Source organism: Drosophila guanche, unplaced genomic scaffold, assembly GCF_900245975.1.
Source record: "Drosophila guanche unplaced genomic scaffold, DGUA_6, whole genome shotgun sequence".
In the NCBI taxonomy this organism is placed as follows: domain Eukaryota; kingdom Metazoa; phylum Arthropoda; class Insecta; order Diptera; family Drosophilidae; genus Drosophila; species Drosophila guanche.
Genome location: NW_022995746.1, coordinates 7,790,430 through 7,815,526, shown reverse-complemented (window position 1 = coordinate 7,815,526; position 25,097 = coordinate 7,790,430). Strand labels below are relative to the sequence as shown.

Here is a 25,097-nt window from a genome sequence, read left to right as displayed (position 1 = left end):
CGTCGTTTGTCAAAAACTTTGTTGCATGCTTAGTGGCAGCCAGATATAAACAGCAACAACAACAACAACAACAGCGAGTGGCAGTGGCTGGGGTGGTGACTGAGGGATTGCCACATCATCATGCAAATGCCTCAACAGTTTTCAGATACTTATAGCTCATTAAGCATGGAGCTCTGGCATCGTTTCGACTTTCGCAAAGTCACGCCACGCCCACATAATGGCGAAACTCAAAAACTGACTGACAAATTTTCACAGCTCAACGGTTATTAAACTCGGCTGAAAAGTTCAATTAGCTGCAAGGCGCTGAAGCAAGGAAAAATAAGCAACAAAAAGGATACAAGAAAAGCTACAAAAATGTTGGATGCGTCGGAATGTGCTGCAAAATGAATGGAAAGTAAGGATAAAACATCGGAAACAAATCAACGAAGGGGCAGCCATACCAATGTAGAACTGAAAACTATATGAAGGAGATCTTTTTCAGACCATAAAGGAACACTTCTTGGCACTCTTTTTGAATATTCACTTGCATTCACCCATTCAACTTTCCGCTGCAAAGTCTAACGAAAAATCGACGCAACATTTTCACAGTTCGACTTCAAAGGACATTTTGGGCAGGAACTATCAGCGAGCAGTTCAATTAATTACACGACCATTCCCATTCCCGCACACTGCGCGAGTTCGCAGGGAAATGTTTTGTCTGAGTTTGGGAAATCTTTTTGGACGGGAGCGCAGCGGACGGACATTTGTCACACGCTCGCTTTCAGCAGCTCCATCAACATCTCGATTCGAATGGCCATTCAGTCATTGAGTCATTCGTTGCTTTATTCCTTTCGCCTTATCCTGATGCGAGTGCCCTGCGGGGGGGGGCTCCTTGAGCTTTTCAATATTAATTGCAGAGCTTCGCAAAGGGCAGACCAAGACGAATACGATGAGGGTCAGGCCAAGTCAAACCAGCACAAAGGACACACTGACCCATGTCCCCTTTTGCTTTGACTTTTGATGAATGGCCAAGAATTTGGCATGACATGAATGAGCATTTTAAATAAATTAGTTGGAGCTGGACGAGTAGCGTTTCATTTACGGCCTGATTGAGTCCTTTGATTGGCTGCAAAATAAATCACATGAAATTCGCTCCTAAAGTTCTTAAATAAACCCGCTGCGGAATCATTGCTGACGGGGTTATTAATCAACAAAATAAACCAGCATAAAAATGCTTATAAGTTAATTAAGCTAAATGAAAGGCTCTTAAGCATGAGAAACTCCAGACTTCAAGGTGAAGACCAGAGAGACGAGAGCAGTCAGAGGCATAAAAATGCCAGAGATAAATTTGATATAAGCAGGGGCCTGGCCTGGCTCTGGGATCTGGGATCCGAGCCCCAGACGCAGACGGCAGCAAGACAAATGTCTGGCAATTTGGCTAAATGGCAAACTTGGCCGAGTAAAACATGCACAGGAGCATAATCAAGACAATAATTATTATTGTCATGTGTGTATTTTGCTCAAGAAAGTTCTAGCCACCCAACCCCACAACCCACATCCATCTGGCAGATGAGGAAACTTTCAGTTTGGTTAGCCGCCGCCTGTCTGGCACTCGTCTCCTCAGCAGAGACTCTCTGTGTTAATTATGGCCATCGCCAGGAAGACTTCTACCCCGCTCGCTCTCGCTTTGTTTTCTGCTGAAAATCGCATTAGGGAAATTACCTAGAATGCCAAATACCTCAGCAAACATAAATACGTGTGGAGTTCTGTTCTCTACTCTGTTCTCTTTGGGGCATTGTCTGTCTGGCAGCCGCTTGAAGGCTTGCCAGCTTATTTGAACTGAGCCGCTTTGTTTCCGACTTGAACTTGCTTTAGTTTTGTCTAATTAAGCCTTTCTATTGGCTTTGTCTTGCTTGAGCTTTCATCTTTTGATGGGCAGCAGCACACTCTGAGGTTATCTTTCAAACTTGATTCTTACTTGAATCGCCTTAAAGCTAAAGCTAATTCTTGGTGCACTTCACATTGATTTTCTTTCCTGCTTTACACACATATTTTTGTTGCTGTAAGCTTGTATGCTATGCTGACGCAGCCCAGCTTAAGCTTCGGTACCTGCTTCTGCTGCCAAGCGCTCTCTCGAAGCTAGACTCTCTTTGATGTATACGACTCGACGTCGCTGCCGAGCGACGCTGCGCTCTTCGCTGCCTGCTAAGCGCTCTCTCGAAGCTAGGCTCTCTTTGTTGTCTACGACGCGACGTCGCTGCCGAGCGAGGCTGCGCTCTTCGCTGCCTGCCAAGCGCTCTCTTGAAGCTGCGCTCTCTTTGTTGTCGGAGCGTAGCTGCGCTCAGCTGCGGATCCCCAATGCAAACGCACTCTCTCGCAATTTGTCATTGCACATGCCTAATGGAATTTTGCCTGAAGCCGCTTTGGAGCAAGTAAACAAAAATCCGAAGGGTTTTGCGGGCAACTTAAATTATTTTCCTCTGTAATTTGATAAATAAATTACAACTTTGTTTCGACTCTACAGAGAATTAGCATTCAGAAACTCTTTTCCGTAGTGTGCCAAGGAGCTTTAATTCAATTGATGTACAGTCACGCCTCGGGCATAGATGACTTGGCTTGACCCACCCCCAAAAATGTACATCCTGTGCCACTGCCTAAGCAGAGTTATGCAGAGACAAAGTTCACAAAACTCTACCACTAATTGCTATTGACAGTTGTGTTTGGCCGTTGCCAAAGATGATTAAAAATGTAATGGCGGAGTGGGGATGTGCCCTGTGGCCAACCCCAATCCATCGCAACATCCGACTGCTCTTTGACTCGCATTCCAGGAAAAATCAAAGATTTTGGTCATGCCCAAAAATAGCCGGGGGCTGGCCATCGACCCTCGTCGTAGTTGGAGTTGGATTTTGGGGGCTGAACCTGATGGAAACTATGGAAATTTGTTGTTCAACTTGTTGCTAAACACACAAATATCCTCCTCTAATTTGATTACAAAGTTACCACGAAACCACACAGAGCTCGGATGCTCTGAAAATATCTCAAGGTGTTGGCTAAGTGCAGCCCGAAGGCTATTCAAAATCACAATCTGACAGCTGCTCGAGTGCTCTTTGCAGTTTAATGAAAAGTGAAATGATATTTCTGCTGCTCAACGCTGCCTGAAATAAGATTTCGGATACCCTGCATGGGGCGGCATAATGATGTGGAATGAAATGAGGTTGCAGTTGGTCCATTTATTGTCTGGGAAGTTACCTGAAGGTGTACCAGTTTTGACAATGTTTACCTAGACTCCCGTACTCATTCGATTCCCCATTTTTGGGCACCCTCCGCCTTGACTTCTGTTGCTGTTTGTGTAATTCGAGCTTAGTGTAATGGAATTTTTAAGCGAATGTCACAGAAATGCACAAAGCACAATGAGACAACAAGCTGCTCAAATATGCAAAGACTTTTACCCCCAGCACACACACGCAGGACACCTAGCAGGTTATTATGAGCAAGCAGCCCCAGGAACTTCCCCACTCAAGGACACCCCCCGCTGGAGCATGCATCGAGGGGGGGAAACGAGAAAAAATGGAACTTATTTTCGTAGACAAGAGCGAATCTTGTGATTATTTGCGCTTATATGCACATCATATATCATCTATCATCAGGTTGGATGTGAGTGTGGGGCACAGCATCATCATCAGAGGGCGTCTTGCACTCAGCTGGGATGCCCTTAGAGAGGGTTGTTGGATTTTGAAGAGAATTTGGAAGTGCATAGGGGAAGAATTCAATGACTTTAAGGAGTATTTTTGCTGGCATTGTGCAGCCAGGCTCCACTTCAATTGGAATATCCATCAGAATAAATGAAGGAACTGCCGGCAGTGTATCCCGACTTCGGTCTGCAGTTAGTAACCTTAATATTCCTGTTGTTTCCATCTGCTTTTGCTGCATCAATTTTCCCTGTTGCCATTATTATGATTGTTATTAACTTAAATAGAAAATACTTGACTGTTTCATAAATCTCACCCACTGGAGGGTACAGTGGGGCTTCCCAGAAGTGCGGAGTGGCTCAGTCAGGTTCAGGTCTGCGGTGTAGTTGGGGTCCTGCTGCGTCAAGTAGATTTATGTTGTTCTTGCCGCTGTTTGGCGTGTGGCGACGAGTTCCTTTCTGATTTATTTGTGCTCGAAATTCCTATGAAATTGCGTGGATTACGCACAAGAAACTAAAGCCAGTTTTGCCTAAGAAAATGAGACACAAAAATAGACAAGATAATGCTGGAAAATAAAGAAAAAAAAGAGGTTGATGGCTCTGACATAAAGACGGGAAGAAATACATTTTCTGCCTAGTGGAAACATTATCTCTTTTTCGTAATTGAAGACCCAATCACTTACCACATTGAGGCCCCACAGCTTCCGCCTCTTTGCACTCCACCAACTTTCAACCGCAAAATTCAATTTAAACATTTTGTGTTTCACCTCAAGAATTAGGCGAAAAACTAATTGGCCGCCTGCTGGGGGTATCCTTGCAGCGAAATAGGGTAAAAGTCACAGAGAGAGAGGGGAAAGTATTGTGTTTCCAAGGCAGACAAAAGGCAGGCAGAAAACTTTTAATAAATTCGCAAATTACTTTTTAAGCAACTCGGGTCGGGGTCGGGGTCGGGCTTGGATGACAATCAGCGCGATAAGAAGCTGGCATAAACAAGCCCAAAGCCGTAAACAACAGGCTGTTTAGCATTAAGCCGAAATGAAGGCAGATGGCAGACAGATGAAAGCAAAATGCGTCCGGCGAGGACAACAAACCCACCCACTAGGACACATTGGACTGGTGCTGCTGCCGCGTTGGCAGTTTTTATTTAGCTTTTGTAAGTTAATTTGTGCACTATTGTCCCGGGCCACTGCTGGACATGACTGCCAGTCTCCCCCGCTCTGGACTCGTTGAGTGAAACGAAACGAAACGTTTGCCTTTTGCACTTTTTCTCTCATCGCAAGTTCTTTCTATGCACTGCCAGAGGGTACACTGATGCTTGCCATCCCTTTTGTTGCTTTCCATTTGCACACAGAGACAAAAGTCGAGAAACGTTTCTTGCTTCTCTGCCGCAGCGGCAGCAGAGCAACGGATCTTCACTATGCATTTACCTTTCAGAGAGTGGGAGAGTAAACTAGAGAGTGAAAGCTTTCCTTTCTTGCTTCTCTGCCGCCGTGAAGTTCTTTCTCTGCCGCTGCGGCTGCTCTCTCTCTCTCTCTATAGACCCCACACACGAAGCTCTTACGCTGCACGTGCGCTGACTGCGCTGCCCGAGATCTCTTCTCCCACGCACAGTGGACACGACGCTGCCGTTCTCTGCTTGAAATCTGCAGTGTATTTGTCAATTCGCTGTGCAGTAACCAGCCATTATTGTTCTTGTTTTTAATGTAATTCAATTTCAATGAAATTTAATCGTCCGTACATGGCAGGCAGCCTCTCTCTCTCTCCCTGCTGGACCTTTCCTCCCCGTCATTTTGTGGTGGTTAATTTCAGTGCAACGCTTTTACTATTCAATTATGTTGCCGCTTGTCGCCTCATTCACGGCATTTTTTATGCACCTCCACCTCCTCCTTAGTTCTATTGTCCTGCTAATGCCTGTCGCCCTGTGTCTTGTTTGTCATCCTGCGCGCGTGTGTGTGTGTGTGTGTGTGTCCCGTTTGCTGTGCTTTTTTCCATTGTTATGAAAAATTAAATGGGCATAAATCATGCTAATGGCGCATTGAAAATTTATGATGCTTTAAAGCAGCGCCAGCGCCAGCGCCAGCACAGAATGAACTGACTATCCACCATCAATTTATTTATGTATTTGCAATTATTTGTGCACACATGAGGGTTGGAACTAACAGGACACAGGACACTGAATGGCATTCCTAGTTGGTGTTCCCCGGTGTGGGTTCGCTTGATCTCGTCTCGATTTCAATTAGATGATTGTTTAAATGCAAAAGTTGCCAATTTTTATGGGGGAATTTTCTAGCAGATGATGTCATCAAGGCAGTTAGAGCTGTGGGAGGGAAGAATTTCTATTTGTTCTGGTGTAAGAATTTATGGAAACAGATTGGAGTGTGGTGAGAATAAATTTCTTTAGTTTCCGATCAGTTTGATTCGCTCAATTCCATCAGTTATCCAGCAACGTTAACCCCCGCTAGAACCGGCCATCATTAACCCACCAAAGACCCCAGTGGCTGCAGCGCCTCCCAACTAATCCAGTTCTCAGGGTAGTGGGCTGTGGGGGAGGTATAATGCAAATTGCTCTTATAATTTGCACAGCAGCGACGTCATTCATCAGCCTTAGCGGAGGGAGTTACGGCAGAGCATTCCGAGGCTAGACAAATTTCCCAGGGATTATCAGGGCAAGGATGCGCTGGCTGCACTCTGTTGCAACATTCTCCTGCAGCAGCGCAACGCTTTGGCGCTTCATTCCCTTTATTATAACAACTTTTTGTTGCTTTTTTGTACATTTTTTTATTTTTTTTGTGTGTTTTTTTCATTGCCAAAAATATATTTCAAGCGTTTGCAACGGCGGTGCGCCATTTTATTTGGTTTTAGGATACAGTTTGTTGCAAACTGCTTGCCACACGCAGACACATTGGCCCTGCAGATACACAGATACAGATACGAATACAAATACACTTTTGGGGGCCATTGCAGTTTGCAGCAGCCCCGGCGTCCCGTGGTGAGATTTTCATTTAGCTCAGTGAGTATTCAGCCACAGGGGTGGCAAAAATTGGAAGTTCGAGGGGTATATTGGTCGGGAATGTAGTTTTGGGAAGTGGCAATATTATCCTTAACAATTAAATGAATTAAAAAATGTGGAAAAATGCAGCTTGCATTTTCAGGGAATAAAATAAATACAGGAAAATTCTCAAAGAATTATTTCTAGTAATCATTTACGCAAATTTATATTGTAATTTCTTCCATAAATTGAATTATATTATAAACTAAATATTTTTACAGGTCCTATCTGAGGCGACTCCAATCCCCGACCAACCACAAAATCATTCTTAGTCGATTTTTTCTTTGCATTTTGTGAGTTTTCCTTTTGTTTTTCCTGTCTCGTCGGCAGTCCGTTCCACTCTCCGCCTGGCTTTCATGGGTGGGTCCAGTGTTGTGTTGTTTACATGTTCATTCGCGGGATTTTTCACTTGAAATTGGAAAGTCGACGCTGGCACAAAGAGTTAAATCCCAGCCACAGAAATACACACTCTCAAATGGGTTTGGGCATGGGAATACTGTTGGCTGGTGCTGGGGAATCGCTTATTGTTCTGACCCACACATTGTGGCATTAAATGAAGGCAGCTCCTGCCCCTTTTGCGGTTGTCTTTTGCATTAAGCTTGTTAGGGCTTTAATTTAGGGGCATCCTTGGCTGGAATCGCATCAACGCAGCTGGAGATCGTTAAATAATTCATGTCAGGCCGCAACGAAATCGAAAAAAGATACGAAAAACTAAAGGAAGCAGCAAAAAAAAAACCAAACAGAAGTAGAAGTAGAACGAACAGCAGCAATGAAAGCCAAATTAAGCAGTTGGAAACGTTTAGGCAGGGAAAAAGGATGTGGGGCAAAAGCCGAAGCAGGATAGCCAGGAGCAACCGGGGGAAGTCCCAGCTGGGCGCCTGATTTACGTTGCAATAATTTTCATCTCATTTTCATTACGTTCTCCGGAGGCTTATCCAGGGGCAGAGCCAGAGCCATTGCCTGGGCTTGGGTTGGAGTGGAGTGGAGTTTTTTTTTTTGGTTTTGCAGAAGGCTAAAAGGTGCGAAGCTTTTTGGCCTGCAACTACGACGATGGTGGGCCACTTGAGCTCTTGGCTATTTATCATGCCCCAAGAGCTTATAGGCCATAACTTGCCTGCCGTGTCCATAGGCTGCCTCCTCTGTGTGCATAGGTCCTGCCGCCTGCTGCCCCTTTGCAGCTGTGAAGTTTCCATGGAATGGACGATGGTTTTTTCTTTCCCCCACTGCCATGTAGCCAAGTGCCCCTCAAAAGTTGTGAACAACAAACAGGAATGTAAAGGATCAACAAGGCACTCAACAGAGCAGTCTCAGGAAAGGGAAACAGGAAAACAACAAACGGAAAAGGGGAAAGCGGAAAATGACAACCAGAGTGTGACACTTCGCAGTGCCGACAGATTTACATCAATTATTGAACAGGTGCGTGGGTAACAGGTGGAAAGGCACACAAAAAAGGGGCACACAACTGACAACTATTTGTGGCAGCAACAAAAAAGCAGCAAGAACTTTTTGCTAGTATTTGATGTCGATTGGCATTGATGGTGGCTTGTGGGTTCGAGGTTTGATTTGAAACTTTGCGAGGAGTGCCCTCAACATCAGAATAATATCACTAACAAAATGTACAAATTAATGTACAACTTTGTGTGGTCTATTCGCGGTACATACTGAAAACGAGTTGGTATATTTGTGAGCGCCGATCGTGGCGATGCAATGCAAATATTGAAATATTAAAATATTGAGCTTCCGGAAGAGAAAATTAGGCAGCAGCGTGAACCAAAACCAAATCATGAGGCGTGAAAACGTAATTAAATAATTATGATTTGACAAAATCAAATAATAATAAAAGACCAGCAGCAATACATAATTATTAATTTTAACATTTGTTTAGTTGCAGTTGGCAAACTTATCGCAGATTTACGAGGCACAGCTCGCCCATGTGCGCAGCCGCGTGCAGGAAGCGACGCAGTTCCTCGACGATAAACGCAACGCTCTCAAGGCTAAGAAGAGCCGCCTCGACCGCCGCATTAAGCAGGTGCTGAATAAGGAGAACGAGGTGCGCGAGCGCGAGGAGCGTGTCAAGATGTTGGAAAAGGCGTTGGCTGAGGCCGAAGAGAATTTACTGGAGCGCGAGAAAATGATCGCCGAAAAAGAGAAGGAACTAATGGGCACCAAAGGGGAGACCAACTAGAATGAAAATGAATTCAAGTGTTCACAATTTTCCAACCAGTTAAATAAATCAAAAGTGTGCACAATTAATTATCTTTTATTTGTGATTTTGGGCAGGGATTTCATTTAAGGTAACTTATGTGGGTCGTTCCCTTGGCCGACGAGACCACCTTATATAGTTTCTTCATGCGTGAGACGCAGCATCTAACGTAGATCCACGCGGGGACGGGGAGAACACTCGTCCAGCGTAGTATGAGTCACCAGTGCACAGTTATTGCTTGGTCAGCGATGGCCGATTCTGCCCGCAGCCTCTGCCCGCGGCCACAGCTGCGCGACCGCGTGCCAGAGGGAGCGAGCAGAGATCACAGCTCATTCGCTCTCGCTCTTTTTCGTTTCGCTCATGTTTCTCCTACGTCCTGAGTTCCGTTAGTTGGACGCTGCTTTCGCTCTTTTTCATGGGCCTGCTGCTGCTGCTGCTGCTGCTGCTCTCTGTGGATCCATTTCTTTCACGCTTTCCACTCAACTTCCCCCCAACTATTATTGCTGACCATCGCTGAAAAGTTTTCTGTTTAACTTTTTGATTTTGCGTGAAATTTTGTTTGTGCCTGCTACCAAATCCACTCGCAGGCCGTGCTCTTCATTAAGCACTGAGCCTGGTCAAGGGGCTTGGGAACAACAAAAGCCATTTATGCCTTAAAAAAGGATTTGCAAATTCAAGAAGCACAACGAAATCCTTTTGCCAGCAACCCAATTAGTTGCACGCAGCCATTAGATATTCCGGGCACAGACCGAAGAACGATTGCAAAGCCATCAAATAGCCAGGGGCTCCGCCTTCGAATCCGGATAGATGTTGCGAGGGGTAGGGGCTGGCTCCTAAGAAGGGTAGGAGATTATTTTTTGGGTCCAGCACATCCCGGTCACGGCCCCGTTCGACCACACACAAAGATGTCACGCAGTGCGCCCAGTTGCCCAAGGGCCCAATGGGATTTGGACATTGGAACACCCAAAAATATTATATATGACATTTTGTTTTGAATACTAATGTGCGGCAGCAAGGGGCGGGACTGCTTGGCTGAAGGTCTTAAACTTTCCGACAAAAGAACACTTTGCATAGTCCACGAAGTAAGCGTATTTATTGAGAGTTTAGGGAACGCTTTTGTTATTGTGCTTGAGGATTGAGTTGAGTTCCACATTGACTTGGACATCCAAAATGTTCGGTGTCTAGTTGTCCGCATCATTGGATATGGACGGCAACGATGGCTTCAAGTCACTCTCCATGGACATAATGCCGCAGTTCATGGCCTCCTTCTTCGGCTCATCGTCTAGGTGCATCTCGGGCAACTTCTGCATGTCCGGGCTATAAACACTGGAAAATCTCTTCGGTTCCATCTTGTAGTAGACTCGCGGAGTGTACTTCGTTTGCAGTTGCTCAAACTTAAACAAATTGGCAAACATCTCCATATCGGTGGGCGCGCTTTCAACGCGGTGCGACGGCGACTGACTCATGCTAAAACAATCTACAAATAAACAATGTAAAATTAGTGTAAGACGTCTGCCATTATTTAACCAAAAACTGCCATAAATGCAGAAGAATATATTGAAATGAAAGTCTCAAATTTACTCACCAATTAAACAGAAAAAAGTTGCAGCTGCAAAATGTTTCTCGAGTGCTTATGAAAAACGAAAAGACGCGTTAGGGCGAACACCAAATAATCCCAAGTGGTCTTGAGTTGTGTAAGAAATGGTCACATCTTTGCTAATTAGCGAGTAAGATTCAAAAATTGAATTAATGATAGGAAATGTGTGCAAATTACAGATCTGCCTTCCAAGGAAGATTTAAGTGGAGTTCCTAAACAATCCAAGAGGCCTCGAGGCGGACTTCGGCACACAACCTGCAGCCAGCTTAAATTTAGTTAAAGAAAAACTACAAAAGACTTCAATTTAGATATTTTGCAGCTTCCAATTTCAATTGTTGGCCATTTCCTCTAGAAACGCCACAGGAATTAGCCTAGCAAAAATCAATTGGCAGAGCAGACGAGAAATGCGCCAGACAAACGCTGGCCCATTCGAGTGCGACTAATGTGTCTCCATCAGATATGGCCAGACAATAAATACGCCAGACGAGTGCAGGGGAGTCTTGAAATTTATATAAACCAATCAATAGACAACCGTTTGAATGTGCGCAAGTAAGTTTGAAGAATCTGGAAGCACTTTTAAGTTGAGCCGCGACAGATTCTGTTCAGAATGGGCGGCAGTGGGCGACCCGAGAGGCTCCTCACGCAGCGAGGCTCCAGATTGCGCAGCAGACTGCAGACACGCTGATGCTGAAAGCCGGCGTAGATAGAGCCGTTCCTGTAGATCTTGTCATCCAAGTAGACTACATCGATGCCCTCCTGCATGAGGCGCATTTGAAAGTGATTATCGTGTGGGCAGAACTTCAGCTCCGTGCCAATCTCCTTGCTGAGCAGCGAGTTGGTGTTCGCCTCGATGGTTTCGGTGCCATCAGGATTGGTAACGGACTTGAAGAGGTGCACTATGTACACAGCAAACTCTGCATCGCTGTGCAGGCTCTGGCCGGCGGGCATCACCGTCACCTCGACGACAACATTCCTGCAGCAAACTAGCTCCGGCTCGTAGGCCGGCAAGGCGTGGAATTTCAGCAGATCAGAATCGGTCTGTGGGGAAATTGTACATTGGAATAAAAGATACAACTTTGCTGGGAATCTCTTTGCGAAACTCACATCGAAGTTGTCGCGGTAGTTGATGAGCATTTCCATGGTGCCATAGATGGTGCCATGCCAGTTGGGTGGCAGATAAGCCTCAGTTTCCGACGAGGTCAGCAGCATTATGCCGTGCTTCAGCAGCACAAAAATAAACAAGTTAGCAAACTGCTTGCCATTTTGTGCACTTACTTACCTTATCGTATTCATAGCCCTGCACATTATCGGGTGTCACGTCTATGGGATTGCCGTTAAAATCGAGAAACATTTTGTAGACTTTTGCTGGATGTTCGGGGCCTAAAAGTAAAACAGAATTCAATTTGGTGGCAAACCAGAGACGGAGCTTTGTGCTGTCACGAGTGTGTCAATACCTATCGATAACGGACAATCGATAATTGCACCACAGATAGTTTTCCGGTGCAGATTTATATTTGATGAAAAGCTGAAAGTTGCGCCTTGTTTTTGGTTGCTGTTCGGTTCAGTCTTATTTCCCATTTCTGATTAGCTCCCTTTGTGGCGTTGCTCATAAATTTGTCCACGCCCTCCTTGCGCCAATGACAACTTAAGTGCGGTCATGTTTTTGGGGTCTCTCTCTGTTCCATTAGGAAAACAATTACAGACGACTCTGACAGTGCCAGTGCCAGTGCCCCAGCCCAGACAGCGCACAGACTAAGCCCAGGAAGAGATAGCCTACTGGGCGTCTGGCCGGGATATGTGGCCATAAATTATGAGTTTGTCGTCACATGCTGGCGGACAGTCTTAGCCAGTGGTCATGTCTATTAAGCTGCCTTTTGGGGCTCTGTCTACACAATTCTTGGTTGTGGTCCAGCCCTGCGACCGTTTATCAAGTGCAGTCTTTGGGGGCCAGCTAAATTTGTTTACTTTCTGCGCTAAAACCTTTCGGGGAAAGGCCTGCAAAACCCAAAAACATAAATTATATCCCAGAAATTCCTTTAGTTTTCAGCTCCCATCTCCAGCTCCCATCTCCAGCTCCCATCTCTCTTCTAGTTTAATTTGCTCACGAACTGGTGGGAGAGGGAGAGAGAGAGAGAGAGAGCGGGCGTCACATGTGTGTCTAAGTGATTTTCAATAAGTTGCGACTTCTCTCCGTGTCGTCGCTCGGGTGTGAGGTTTGGGTCAAAGTTTTTGGGGCACGATTTTTCACAGCTCCAGATGTCTATATGCATGTATGTAGGACTAACATAATTTATGGCGCTTTTGTGTAGGTAGAGTGGGGGAGGAGACTGTCAGTGTGTGTGTCTGAGCTGGCGGATTTTCGCAGGCGTCGATAATGACGAGCGATTTCTCATAGCCAAAAGTGAGAGAAGAGCGAGCGCAGAGCTGTGTGGGGGTCGCTCATTTCGCCAAAGCACCAGCCATTTGCAGCAGCTGCGACCGACCTTTGACATCCCCCAGGCCCAAGTCTGCCACGTTCTAGGAAGGGCCACAAGACCAGGAGAAGGAGAAGGAGAAGGACGCGCCGCGTACATGGCACGTAAAAACAAACTTGATTCTCGGCCATCAAAAAAATGCCATCCGTCTTCCAATTCCGAACAAGAAATGTTCCATTTTGACTCGGCTGCGCGACGTGATTCAATATTTTTGCGAAATTATTTTTTAATCAGACTTCGACAGAAGTCAAACAAACATTATCCAGCGAAAAGAGAGACAGAGACAGGGACAGAAAGCAGCATTTGGCAGGGCTGGTAGGAGAGGAGAAATACTTCCAAGCATATGAAAGAGAATAGCGGTACATGGATAGAGGAGAGGCACATCTAAAAGCTGTACTTGGCCCTAGGATGAGCGCAGCCAAAAAGTATGTGCCTATGTAGCTGTCCGGTTACAACGGGGGTGGAATTGGAGTCCCATTAGCCTACAAGCTTATGCTGCCTGAGCGCCGCGTGGATCGTAGCCAGAGAGCGAGCATCGTCGGGAGAGAGCGAGCGTCGGCGGCAGAGCGAGAAGCAGCGTAGTTGGAGAGTTAACAGACTGTTCCGGCTGTAGTGCTAACAGTGCGCGTACATGCAACGCTAACAGTCTGTTAACAGACCGTTCGGGCTGCAATGCTAACATTCTGTTGCCACGCTACAGCTGCTGTTACGCTTAACATAGCGGATTGCCCCAAGATTCGTTGCTTAATTTATCAATTGAAGTGAAACATTGCACGCTTTGGTCTTTATCAAATTATGACATGATTCACTCTTGTTCCTGCAGCAACCCTTTGTACACAACCCAAGCTGTAAACACCCCCCCAGGATATGTACAACATAGAACACCACAAAAAACAGAAGGGAAACCCATAGAAAGTCCGCCAAATGTGCACAAGAAAAACTTTTGTAATTTGAAAGATTTAGCAGCTGGTACGCGTATTGGTCGCGTCGCGTCGCGTCGCGTCGTCTCGGTCGCCTATTAACGCTCTCATCGAATGACGTTCTTGGCTCGGATACTTATGGTAAATGCCCGCAAAAATGTTGCAAATGCTGCTGCTGCTGCTGCCCGGCCTCCCCTCTGCTGAAATGGCAAACCAAATCAGCGAATCTCATACCATGTCACGGCCCGTTCCATCCTTAAAATTGCAATTGTGACAATGCTGACAATCTGCAGGCGACAGCCAAACACCAGAGTTTTGGCCCAAACAGGAAGGGGAGAAAACAGACGGCGGAATGGCAGTTCCGTCCGTCTACAACTCGTACAGCAATCTCCAGCTCCATCTCTCTGCTAGCCTCCATTTGTGTCCTTTGCCATCTCCCATTTCTAGTTCCTTCGTCCAGCTTTCTGCGCTTCTGTGGCAGCGTCAAGAAAACGGCGAGGCGACACTTACAATCAGTATGAAATTTACGCGATTTTCATTGCGGCAAATGGTTCGCTTTTTTCGGTATTAACATTTCTTGGCAGCCAAATGGGAGGCTGCATAAGGTGCGTGGGTGAGGGTGGGGGGGCGCTGAAGCCAAAGTCGTGCCAATTTTCATATTTTTCAGGCACTCTCTAGAGCCGGGGATATTGGGCGGATGTTGGGCGCAAACATAAACAAAGGAAACTTTAGGGAGAAATTGTTTAAAAATGTTCAAAATATTTCCAAGTGATTATCTATTAGGAAAGATCTCAAAGATCTCTCCAAAGAGTGCTCTCAAAGATCTCCCTGCAGAGCATACAAAATCTTCGTTGTGTTCTCCCACGAGTAATATGATTTGCCTCACAGTTTGGTGGCTTCCACCCTGGATATCCCTTTCCCAACGCCCTAACCGGCATAACAACAACAAGCAGGCAAACAGCTCGCGGCTGCCACGAGCCAAAAGTGGCATCAGCTGCGGCAGTTGGCGCGGATATATCTTCCTGTCCCTGTTCCTGCCTCTGCCTCTGCCATATCCAATCCCCCATTCCCCTAGAACCAGCTGGGCACGCACACGACTCTGGGGCTGGCTCCCACACTCTGGGTCCTGTCTCTAGCCGAGGATAATGCAATAAGCGTTGCCAACCAGGCCCCAACGTCTTCGTCGTGTAACTTTGAGCCTTTGCAGGAAACTGGCTTGCGGGTGGTACGCTGCACAGGGAGGAGCGAGCTTGCACATGTGTGCCAGACAGGTTATGCGCCATAAAAAATTTAAGAAGTTTCTAGCACAGCCAGCACCGAAAAAAACGACAATACTTTCGAGCATTTCACAAATCAAAATACTCTTCGAGGGCTCGCTCCCTCCTCCCCTCCCCCCTGTCGCCCTTTGTTGTCTGCCCCAAGTGGTTATTGCTCTTTCCTTTGCTTTGCTTGTTCTGCTTTCAGTTTGGAGCCAACTGATGCGTGTGTGGGGGGGGGGAGGAGTGCGAGAAACAATGTGCTAAATAAATAAATTTGTCCAGGATGGCAATATCAAAATAAAATGTGGAATAGAAAAAACTTTGGCCATGACTGACTGTGAATGACTTTTATCAGGTGGCAGGTAGAATTTTTGATGAATAGAAGTAAGAAAATTTGGACAGGAATGTGGACATGTCAGAACTATTTTCGGTGCAGACTCGGTTTAGGTTTAGGTACTTTCCTAACAGACTTCAACTTGCATGCAATATTGTACTTACAGTTCGCAGATCTTCGCCGTCTAAAATATTCACAAAAACTCCAGCGAACAGCCAAAGGTTTTATTTGTCTTATTACTCAATCTCCAATACTCCTTCAAGCTTAGCTCACACTTTCCGACTGTCTCTTGCTGCAGATCTTCACAGAAGTGCAAGCTCGATAGAGCCACACATACACCCACGCACACACACTGATCCCAAAGCGTGTACCGCAAGCAGCACTGAAAGCTGCGCGCTGCCTCTCGCGCTCTGTCCCACGCGCTCTCTTCCTTGCTCTCTCTCCCACGCGCTCTCTTGCCCTCTGCGTCTATCGAGCACCTGCGTAAACAGCACGGGTGCACGTAATGCAATATCAGCGTAAAGGGAAGGGGAATCAAATGTCCAAAATGTTTATGTTTACTTTAACGGAATGGCGACGACAATAACTGAAGGTGATCCCTGGGGTTGGATGTTTATGTTATTCGATTGGTTTATTATTTTAACATTGGCTCTCGTTGGCTTTGCTTTTGAACTAAGTGCAATTATCGCAAATGTTTGTTGTTCCTTTGATCACATAAAACGAAGTAACTTGACGCTCTCGCAGATTGATGCTCTCTCTTCAATTAAAGCTCTCTCTCAGCGCTGTCATCTGCTCCTCATGCCTTCCACTGCTGCATGCCCGTTTCACTCAGCTCTGTTGCCAATGCAAAAGAAGAGAAACAGCTCGTAATATCCTAGGAGAATGGCATGCAAAAAGGGGGCAGGCAAACGAGAACAAAGGCAAGCACAAATTGCGTCATGTTTTGCAATTCCCACGCATTCTGGGAAGCTCTTTCCCTTTCCCTTTCCCTTCCCCACTCCCACAAGTTCGCTTGGGTTGCTTGATGTTGCAAGTGCCGCCTCCTGCTGCTCCTGTGGCTATTGCTTTCCTCCACTCGGATGTTATTTAGCCGACAGTTTAGTGTTATCATTCCCGGTCCTTTTTTATGTCATCTGTTGATTGCCGCAGACAGTGGGTGCAGTGCACCCAAATAAACCCAAATGGCACTACAATAATAATCGAAATTAATTCAATTTTGGTGGCAGGTTTTAAAGGTAGCCACTTAATTAAATAGCCACACACGCGCTCTCCCATGAGCTGTCCTGTGGCCAGGATGTCCAGCACTCTGGTGCTCTGATTTTTTGCTGAAATCAAATTACATTGAACAAAATACATTGCCCATAAAGCGAATGAGTAACCGCAAAATATTCGAGCACTTAAAATCGCAAAAATGATTGAATTGTGTGCAGAGAGAGAGATTTTTAATGGATGTGCAAACGTGACACGACACGACAGCTCGTGAGTGGTGCGAGGACTTTCTCGAGGAGTTGTGAGTAATTGCATAAGGATTTATAAGAGATATTCCAAGACTTTTAATGCAATTTTGTTGGTTTTTTCAGTGCAGTTTTCATGCAAAACTATTCTCCTTTTTGGTTGAATATTTTTATCATCACCTCCAAAAAAATCTATAAAAATGCATTCCTTCCCTTACAAATTACCAACACATCCCTCAAAGGATTTACCTTTATTTTCGACCCAATACTCGATGTTCTGCCTCACGCTCTCATCTCACATGGCAATCTCTTCGGTTCTGCGGTTTACGCACCACAGTGACAGGGGCCACAGGAGGGAACTGCCGCAATAAATAATAGGCTCATCGGGCATACAAATGTATATTTAAACTACATACTTAACATATTTAATGTCGCATTTAAATACGATTCAGGATGCGAAGAATTATCTGTGCAAATACCCTTTAAGGACGACGCCACTGTCTGGGGACCTGGAGCATAAATGTGCCCAAAAAGCTGCACTCAGGGCCTTTAATAACCCACAGCCGGCTCTCTGGCTCTGCGTATCAGGCTACCCGTTTGCCGACTGGCTTATGGTTTGCCTTTGATCAAATTATCCCTTGCCCGCGCCCACCCACAGGCAGTGCCACCTGTTTTGAAGGCTCAGATGTCCGGTAAATGTGCGGTACATATTTTAAATTTAATTACTACACGCTGCACGCTGCACGCTGCATGCCACACAAACGACAACAAGCAGCCATTCCATTCCATCCATCCATCCATCCATGGGGCAGCGCCAATCCTTTCATTCCACGACCCCGCGGGGTAGACCGAGGGAAATGCGCTATGAATTCGCTTTTCCAAATAGTTGGCTGCCCATTCAAAATCTGCGCTAGTTATGCGGTTGTACATATGTCTGAAAATATGAATATGTATTCGAACGCAGGGGGATCGAAGAGTTCCTTTGGGAAATGTAATAGTTTAGAGGCTCAATTTGCTCAATTTCTGAACAATTTTAATTTGCAATTCTAATTTTTAGAGCATTTTTTGAACTGTTTCCCCTTGATCCTAAAGCGTTCTGTGATGGCAAACTCTTCAATCCCACCTGCCACAAAAACCCTCCATACATCAACTGCACAGGCACTGGGTCTCTTCCCTCTCTCTCTCTCTCTCTCTCTCTTCCACATGGTACTTCCTCTCTCTGTTCTGCCTTTGCTGTCCTTTGCTTTAACTCAATTTGTGGTTTACATTTAATTAATTTAATAATAATTTGCGGGGGAATGTCATTGCTCGTCTTCCCAGCAAAAAGAACCGCAAAAATCTCGCACAGATTCTGACCAGACAAAAAACACACAAAAATCAAGCAACAATGGCAAAGCACTCAACAGATGGCGCCACTGTCCGCGCAGGTGGATTGTATCCAGTGGAGGGCGCCACGCGAATGCAATCCACACGCGAGGGCCGAAGCTTTCGCTGGAGTGGGCGCAAAAAGTGTAATGGAAAATCAAGCGGAGAAAATGTAATTATTATGGGAAATCAAAAATATCCAAGACAAGTTGCAGTTGGGCAAGAGATTTAGCTAGAAATGGAGCTAAAGGAAAACTTTTTATTCATTTTACTCGTATTTCTGTGGGAGAAGGTTACTGGCTTGGACCTGTACCCAGGCGCGTGTCCCGTAATGAATCCTGTCGAGAAATTTGATTTAGATAAGGTCAGAAGCTGGCACTTAAATACCCTTTAGGCGCGCTTTAGTCATGATTTCTTGTTCCACTAGTTTCTGGGCGTTTGGTATGTGCAATCCCACTACCCATTCGACGATGAACCGCAGCTGGAGTGTCAGCATTTTCTCTATCAACGGCATAGTGGACGCTACTATGAGTTTGAGCTGCTGCTGGACAATAGGTGAGGCAGCACATGGACAATAAATTAGTCATATTCAAATTATGTTTCAAAGAGTTGCCAAAAAGGTGATGACTCGCTCGACTGTTATACGCTATGTGGATAGCACTGGAGGCATCGAAGTCAAGCGGCGCAATAGCAGTGAGTGCCGGAAAAATAGTTAAATAAATAGTGAAAAATATTCGAAAAATTCGAAAAATTCTCCTTACAGCCTATGATAATCCGCCGCATAGGAAACCTATACGTAAGTCTACAAATCCACAAATCTGCAGAGATTTTCAAGCTTCCCTCTGCAGCCACTCGCCCACATCGCTTTACCATGTTTCCCGTGGCTGTGGAATATGACTCCTATGTGGTCATGCTCACCTGCATTGCGCACAGAAAGGGCCACTACCGTGAGTAATGTTAAATCTCAGAGCTATTCCCATCTGAAATGTTCCTTTACTTTCCTTAGTTGGCGCTTGGATCATGACGCGGCACTGCAAGCCGCCGGGCAAGCACATTTTGGCCGCTCAGAATGCGCTCATCAAGCAGGAAATTGAAGTCGTGGACATGATGGATGCCAAGCAGTTCGATTGTGATGTCTATGAATAGTGACTAATACAAAATCAACACAACAATTTAGAATAAAAGCATGGCACATTGTGACACATTTGCGACTAACCATATTTGGGGACATTGAACTACTCCACTTGATCGCTGGCAATTGACTTGCAAGCATCAGGCGGAAGCCCTTATCTAGCCACAATTATCGCACAGAGTGCGTGATTTCGTCTGGCTATTTGCCTGCTCGGCCAAAGCTCTGCCCACAAGCACATATAAAGGTGAATCTCAGCTGCACTAGCGCTCCAGTTCTAAGCTAGAAGTAGAACAGAAATTCGTTTATTTTCTGCAGCGCTAACTACAAAAAATCTACCTAAATGATTCAGCAACGTTCGGGGTATGTCTCTTAATTGTTTACCAGTCGCCAGTTTGCAGTTATTTACATGTCGCTTCATCACGCTCACAGCTTGCATTTCTTGCTGCTCATCGCACTGCTGGCCGGCAGTGGAGTTTTGTTGGCGCACGCTCAGGTTCCCTTTCCCGGACAGTGTCCGGAGGTCAAAGTAATGGAAGACTTCGATGTGGAGGCGGTGAGTGTTTTTGTATTGGTTTTGCTTTCGTTTCTTGTTTGTTTATGTTTGTTGCGGGCTGGAGAGGGTGCGAAAGGTGCTGCAAAGTATAAGTTAGGAGCTGTACAATAATGTCGATAATTGATAACAATAATGAAAGTGATAGTCAGGCCGCAGAACAAAGTTGCTTCGTGTGTTTCTGCAGAGCACAAAGATAAGTAGTTACTAACTATTTGATAAACACAAACACAAAGCACTCCACAAGACACCGGAACACCTGTTGTGGCAAAGCTTGAACTCTGTTAATGTTCCACAACTCCTTGCAGTACTTGGGCATCTGGTATGAGTATAGCAAATATCCATTTTCATTTGAAACTGGCAAGAAGTGCATCTACGCCAACTACTCGATCATTGACAGTGAAACGCTGTCCGTAGTGAATGGCGGCATCAATCGACTGTAAGTTGGTTAGAAATATGTGTTGCCCAATACTAATTATGCATAATTTATGCAGCACTGGCAACCCCTCGAGCATAAGTGGCACAGCGAAGGTTCTAGGCCCCGCACGACTGGCTGTGGCCTTTTATCCAGGACGTAAGTGAAGCTCTACCGCATTGATAATCCAAATTTGATGTATATTATCTCGCAAAATTGTAGAGCAAACGACAAAAGCCAACTATCTGGTACTGGGCACCGACTACGAGTCGTTTTCCGTTGTCTACAGCTGCACTAACGTGGCATCTCTGACTAATATCAGTGAGTAACCAGTAACCACCACCCATTTGGCATTATGCATGTTAACCTTATGGCATTCCATTCATTCCATTCAGAATTCGCTTGGATCTTAACCCGTGAGCGTGAACCCACAGCAGCGACCATTGCCGCAGCCAAACAAATCTTGGCTGATAACAAAATCTCGCAATCCCCACTCATCGAGACACAGCAGAGCAACTGCCCCAAATTGGAATAAAGTGGCATTGAGAAGGGATGAGTATGGCTGCGAAGCTTCTACATGCGTCTCTACAATATTTTACATAAATATTTTACATGTACATGTGTAGTTGTATAGACAAATGTTATGTAGAAGTTCACAATGAATTGTTAATGCATGAAATAAAACATAATTTCGGTTATGGAAAAGATGTTTGTCTTTTGATATAAACTAAGACTTGTGACAGTAGAAAGACTTTAAAAAGTTGTACAAATCCACCTTGGAATTGCCTTTAGTTTTGCTCCTTCGTTTACCAGCGAATGAGCAACACTACTCCATAAGAGCCTCAGAGCTGAGCACCAAGTAAGCCAGTGAAAGACTCCAAAAAAGAGTGGAAAATTATCCGAAATTCTCTTTACAGCACCGACACGTTTAAGATCAAAGCGTGTTGGCGTGAGAAGTGTTGTAGATGTAGATGACAGGTGAAGAAAAAATGTAAAATTTGACAAAACACCGCTAAGGTGCAGATGTAGTACTGAGTGCGGGGTGTAAAAGTTGTGACGGGTAAGAAGCGTCTCACACGTCCCTTCTCGTTAAGAATAAAAGCATGGCACATGCGATTAACCATATTTGAGGACATTGAACTACTCCACTCGTTCGCTGACAATTCCGCAACACGCGGAAGCCCTTATCTAGACACAATTATAGCAAAAAGTGTTCTATGCATGCAAACATACATATTTACATACATATTTACATTTGCATGTAAATTATAAGCGCTCAGAGAGTGTAACGAGAGCACACAAACACACTTAGCCTCTCTCTTCCACTCTCTCTCTCTCTCTCTCTATGCCGGATCGTCTGCGTTGCACTTTTGTTTACATTGTCAAGCAGCGTCGGCGCAATCGGCAAAAGCTCTCATCCGCCCATGCGTTCGTCCGTCTACCTGCCTGCCCAGCAGCGACCTACCCGAAGCCCAAAGCTCTGCCCACAAGCACATATAAAGGTGAATTGCAGCTGCACTCGCGCTCCAGTTCAAAGCTAGAAGTAGAACGGCGCTAACTAGAAAAATCTATTGAAATGATTCAGCAACGTTCGGGGTATGTCTCCTAATTGTTTACCAGTCGCCAGTTTGCAGTTATTTACATGTCGCTTCATCACGCTCACAGCTTACATTTGTTGCTGCTCATCGGACTGCTGGCCGGCAATGAAGTTTTGTTGGCGCACGCTCAAGTTCCCTTTCCGGGAAAGTGTCCGGAGGTCAAAGTAATGGAAGACTTCGATGTGGAAGCGGTGAGTGTTTTTGTTTTGGTTTATGTTCGATGTGCATAGGGGGTCACTGGTGGGGCATTTTTAGAGATTAGAGAGACTACAAGACTTTTTGTTATCAAAAAATAAAAAGAAGATCCTTTTGGAATTGTAAAAATTTATGAATTAATGTTGATAATTGATAACAATAATGAAAGTGATAGTCATGCCGCAGAATAAAGTTGCGTCGAGTTTTTCCACAGAACGAAAAGACAAAAAGATAAGATAAATATTATTGATAAGTTGCTACTGTTTAATCACGCGAAAACACTGTTTGATAAACACAAACACAAGGTGTTTGAAGATACCGAAACACCTGTTGTGACAAAGCAAAAATTCCATGGGAATTAATTATACCCGGTACTCGAAGAGTCAATAGGGTACATTGTATTTGTGGGGAATAACGGTTGTATGTAACGCACAGAAGGAAACGTTTCCGACCCCACAAAGTGTATATATTCTTGATCAGCTTCAAAAGCCGAGTCGATTGAGCCATGTGTTACTGTCCGTCCGTCTGTCCGTCCGTCGTGTTGAGCGTAGTACTGTAGTACTGAGTTCCGGGTGTAAAAGTTGTGACGCGTAAGAAGCGTCTCACACGCCCTTCTCGTTTATATTTGAACTCTGTTAATATTCCACAACTCCTTGCAGTACTTGGGCATCTGGTATGAGTATAGCAAATATCCATTTGCATTTGAAATTGGCAAGAAGTGCATCTACGCCAACTACTCGATCATTAACAATGAAACGCTGTCCGTGGTGAATGGCGGCATCAATCGACTGTGAGTTGAGACAAAAGCTGTGTTGCCCAATACTAATTATGCATAATTTATGCAGCACTGGCAACCCCTCGAGCATAAGTGGCACTGCGAAGGTTCTAGGCCCCGCACGACTGGCTGTGGCCTTTTTCCCAGGACGTAAGTGAAGCTCTTCCGCATTGATAATCCAAATTTGATATATTTTCACCCAAATTTGTAGAGCAAACTACAAAGCCCAACTATATGGTACTGGGCACCGACTATGAGTCGTTTTCCGTTGTCTACAGCTGCACGAACGTGATATCTCTGGCTAATATCAGTGAGTAAACGAGGAAGTCAACTGGAAAATTATTATGCCAAGCGTTGACTCCTCCTATTTGGCATGTGCTCAACACTTTGTCACTTGTTATCTTTCTGGCATATTCCAAATAGAATAACTAACAAATATCGAACCCTTCCCTTCCATTCAGAATTCGCTTGGATCTTAACCCGTGAGCGTGAACCCACAGCAGCGACCATTGCCGCAGCCAAAGAAATCTTAGCTGATAACAAAATCTCGGAATCCTTCTTCATTGACACACAGCAGAGCAATTGCCCCAAATTGGACTCAAATGGCACGGACTTTGGCGCTGAGGATTTGACTGTTGGCGATCCGATCGATGAATTTGTTGGCACTGTGCTGCCAAATGCCATTGAGAAGGCATGAGAATGGCTGCGACGCTTCTACATGCGTCTCTACAATATTTTTATGAACTTTACGAGTTCTTAAATGTAATGTGTACATAAATATTTTATATACATACATACGGACGTGAGTAGTTGTATAGACAAGTGTTATGTTGAATATTAAAATTAATTGTTAATGCATGAAATAAAACATAGTTTCGGTTATGGAAAAGATGCGAGAGGTTTGAGAGGGATTTTAGTTGCCTAAGCTAAGAGCTCAAAACTGTATAAATCCACTTTGGAATTGCCTTTAGTTCCGCTCCTTGCTTTACCAATCGTTTTCGTCAGTTCCCTCAATTGCATTTTATTCCAATTCATTCCGAACGAAACCGCTGCAACATGATCACGCTGCAGCTCTTCGTGTAAGTGTTCAACAGAACCCACTGAATAGCTCTAAAAATCATTTTCTTGCAATAGTTTTCCCTTGCTTTTTTCATCCTCCCTGGCTATCATCGCCCTCGAAGGCCCTTGTTCCACAAATATGACAGCTGTGGCGGATTTTGATATCGATAGGTTCTTGGGCAAGTGGTACACCTATTCCGTTTATCCAAGTTTCTCGAAACGTGTGCCCAAATGTCAGTCGGTGGATTTTAAGAAAAAAAATGATAAGCACTACTTCATCAGAGCCTCAGAGCTGAGCACCAAGTAAGCCAATGAAGGACTCCAAAAAAGAGTGGAATATTATCCGTGGAATGTTCTCTTTACAGCACCGAAACGTTGAAGATCAGAAATGAGGAGTTGAAACATGTGGACGCAGCACGCGGCAGATACGATTTAATGACCAAAAACAGTGGTAGGAAAAGGCAATAATTTCATTTAATTTTCAATAACTTCAACATTCCTTTGCTCAGCCTTTCCTGAGGGCATTCAAATCTACGTGCTGGACACGGACTATGACACGTTTGCCATACGCTACATGTGCTTCGACGCCAGCAATGTCTTTAGCTTTCGTGAGTGATTAAATTATAATTGATATTTATTTATTTATAGCTCCAATATTTATATTTCAGATTGGGCTACCATTCAAACCCGCCTTCGTCTGCCTCCATCGGATGTTATTTTTACAGCTCAGACTTTGGCTCGCAGATCTGGCATTGTTTTGAGCAAAATGATCAAAATACCACAGGAAGCGTGTCCGCCAGACACTTAGGGCAGGGAAATACTTTGCTGAAGAAAACATTTTCTGGAAGATTGGTTCCAGGTAATGCTTTAATGACCCTGACTAAAGGTTGGTTTGGAAAGGTTCTCAATAAAATGTAAAATGTTTTCGGTGGCACCAAACATTTGAGTTTATATTTTGGTTTGGAAGGTTTGAAGAGCCGCACTCCCTTCTTGGAGTATTATGATCATAGATCAAACATTTTCCAAACTTCCAATCTAATTTGTTAACAAA

At 44.9% G+C, this 25,097-nt stretch overlaps 6 protein-coding genes across 7 annotated transcripts; 5 read left to right on the top strand and 1 right to left on the bottom strand.

Moving 5' to 3' along the window:
- The first annotated feature begins 8,440 nt into the window (after nucleotides 1-8,440).
- On the top strand, nucleotides 8,441-8,956 carry LOC117582141 (kinesin-related protein 7-like). The gene is made up of 2 exons (XM_034269726.1): nucleotides 8,441-8,514; nucleotides 8,602-8,956. The coding sequence occupies exons 1-2, from the start codon at nucleotides 8,500-8,502 to the stop codon at nucleotides 8,899-8,901; spliced, it is 315 nt and encodes a 104-aa protein (XP_034125617.1). The 5' UTR covers nucleotides 8,441-8,499; the 3' UTR covers nucleotides 8,902-8,956.
- A 2,048-nt stretch (nucleotides 8,957-11,004) lies between these two features.
- On the bottom strand, nucleotides 11,005-11,933 carry LOC117581932. The gene is made up of 3 exons (XM_034269412.1): nucleotides 11,796-11,933; nucleotides 11,621-11,734; nucleotides 11,005-11,554 (listed from the first exon to the last, which is right to left on the bottom strand). The coding sequence occupies exons 1-3, from the start codon at nucleotides 11,865-11,867 to the stop codon at nucleotides 11,093-11,095; spliced, it is 648 nt and encodes a 215-aa protein (XP_034125303.1). The 5' UTR covers nucleotides 11,868-11,933; the 3' UTR covers nucleotides 11,005-11,092.
- A 6,598-nt stretch (nucleotides 11,934-18,531) lies between these two features.
- On the top strand, nucleotides 18,532-19,522 carry LOC117581999 (insecticyanin-B-like). Its single transcript, XM_034269495.1, has 6 exons — nucleotides 18,532-18,686; nucleotides 18,750-18,877; nucleotides 18,930-19,015; nucleotides 19,086-19,118; nucleotides 19,171-19,269; nucleotides 19,329-19,522. Exons 1-6 carry the CDS (start codon nucleotides 18,561-18,563, stop codon nucleotides 19,466-19,468), a joined length of 612 nt encoding a protein of 203 aa, XP_034125386.1. The 5' UTR covers nucleotides 18,532-18,560; the 3' UTR covers nucleotides 19,469-19,522.
- A 165-nt stretch (nucleotides 19,523-19,687) lies between these two features.
- On the top strand, nucleotides 19,688-21,018 carry LOC117582306 (apolipoprotein D-like). The gene is made up of 6 exons (XM_034269949.1): nucleotides 19,688-19,814; nucleotides 19,884-20,007; nucleotides 20,313-20,443; nucleotides 20,499-20,578; nucleotides 20,642-20,740; nucleotides 20,815-21,018. The coding sequence occupies exons 1-6, from the start codon at nucleotides 19,795-19,797 to the stop codon at nucleotides 20,952-20,954; spliced, it is 594 nt and encodes a 197-aa protein (XP_034125840.1). The 5' UTR covers nucleotides 19,688-19,794; the 3' UTR covers nucleotides 20,955-21,018.
- On the top strand, nucleotides 19,780-23,850 carry LOC117582304 (apolipoprotein D). Of its 2 annotated transcripts, none has more exons than XM_034269948.1 (6): nucleotides 19,780-19,814; nucleotides 22,085-22,208; nucleotides 22,872-23,002; nucleotides 23,058-23,137; nucleotides 23,199-23,297; nucleotides 23,449-23,850. In XM_034269948.1, exons 1-6 carry the CDS (start codon nucleotides 19,795-19,797, stop codon nucleotides 23,682-23,684), a joined length of 690 nt encoding a protein of 229 aa, XP_034125839.1. In that variant the 5' UTR covers nucleotides 19,780-19,794; the 3' UTR covers nucleotides 23,685-23,850. The 2 variants fall into 2 exon arrangements, with proteins under 2 accessions (XP_034125839.1, XP_034125838.1); XM_034269947.1 differs by lacking the exon at nucleotides 19,780-19,814 and adding an exon at nucleotides 21,947-22,015.
- Nucleotides 23,851-24,027: 177 nt separating this feature from the next.
- Nucleotides 24,028-24,985, top strand: LOC117582307 (crustacyanin-A2 subunit). Its single transcript, XM_034269950.1, has 5 exons — nucleotides 24,028-24,066; nucleotides 24,122-24,349; nucleotides 24,412-24,497; nucleotides 24,556-24,654; nucleotides 24,715-24,985. The coding sequence occupies exons 1-5, from the start codon at nucleotides 24,044-24,046 to the stop codon at nucleotides 24,852-24,854; spliced, it is 576 nt and encodes a 191-aa protein (XP_034125841.1). The 5' UTR covers nucleotides 24,028-24,043; the 3' UTR covers nucleotides 24,855-24,985.
- Nucleotides 24,986-25,097: the final 112 nt, after the last annotated feature.

Bases quoted from the DNA above. Each gene is read 5' to 3' on its own strand.
- LOC117581932 (XM_034269412.1), bottom strand. From the start codon at position 11,867: ATGTTTCTCGATTTTAACGGCAATCCCATAGACGTGACACCCGATAAT. The intron at 11,735-11,795 runs GTAAGTAAGTGC...GTGCTGCTGAAG, and splicing joins AGGGCTATGAATACGATAAG to CACGGCATAATGCTGCTGAC. The intron at 11,555-11,620 runs GTGAGTTTCGCA...ATTTCCCCACAG, and splicing joins ACTACCGCGACAACTTCGAT to ACCGATTCTGATCTGCTGAA.
- LOC117581999 (XM_034269495.1), top strand. From the start codon at position 18,561: ATGGAGCTAAAGGAAAACTTTTTATTCATTTTACTCGTATTTCTGTGG. The intron at 19,016-19,085 runs GTGAGTGCCGGA...TTCTCCTTACAG, and splicing joins AGTCAAGCGGCGCAATAGCA to CCTATGATAATCCGCCGCAT. The intron at 19,119-19,170 runs GTAAGTCTACAA...TTCCCTCTGCAG, and splicing joins GCCGCATAGGAAACCTATAC to CCACTCGCCCACATCGCTTT.
- LOC117582304 (XM_034269948.1), top strand. From the start codon at position 19,795: ATGATTCAGCAACGTTCGGG. The intron at 19,815-22,084 runs GTATGTCTCTTA...TCACGCTCACAG, and splicing joins ATGATTCAGCAACGTTCGGG to CTTACATTTGTTGCTGCTCA. The intron at 23,003-23,057 runs GTGAGTTGAGAC...TAATTTATGCAG, and splicing joins AATGGCGGCATCAATCGACT to CACTGGCAACCCCTCGAGCA.
- LOC117582306 (XM_034269949.1), top strand. From the start codon at position 19,795: ATGATTCAGCAACGTTCGGG. The intron at 20,444-20,498 runs GTAAGTTGGTTA...TAATTTATGCAG, and splicing joins AATGGCGGCATCAATCGACT to CACTGGCAACCCCTCGAGCA. The intron at 20,741-20,814 runs GTGAGTAACCAG...CATTCCATTCAG, and splicing joins GGCATCTCTGACTAATATCA to AATTCGCTTGGATCTTAACC.
- LOC117582307 (XM_034269950.1), top strand. From the start codon at position 24,044: ATGATCACGCTGCAGCTCTTCGT. The intron at 24,067-24,121 runs GTAAGTGTTCAA...TTCTTGCAATAG, and splicing joins ATCACGCTGCAGCTCTTCGT to TTTTCCCTTGCTTTTTTCAT. The intron at 24,498-24,555 runs GTAGGAAAAGGC...TCCTTTGCTCAG, and splicing joins TTTAATGACCAAAAACAGTG to CCTTTCCTGAGGGCATTCAA.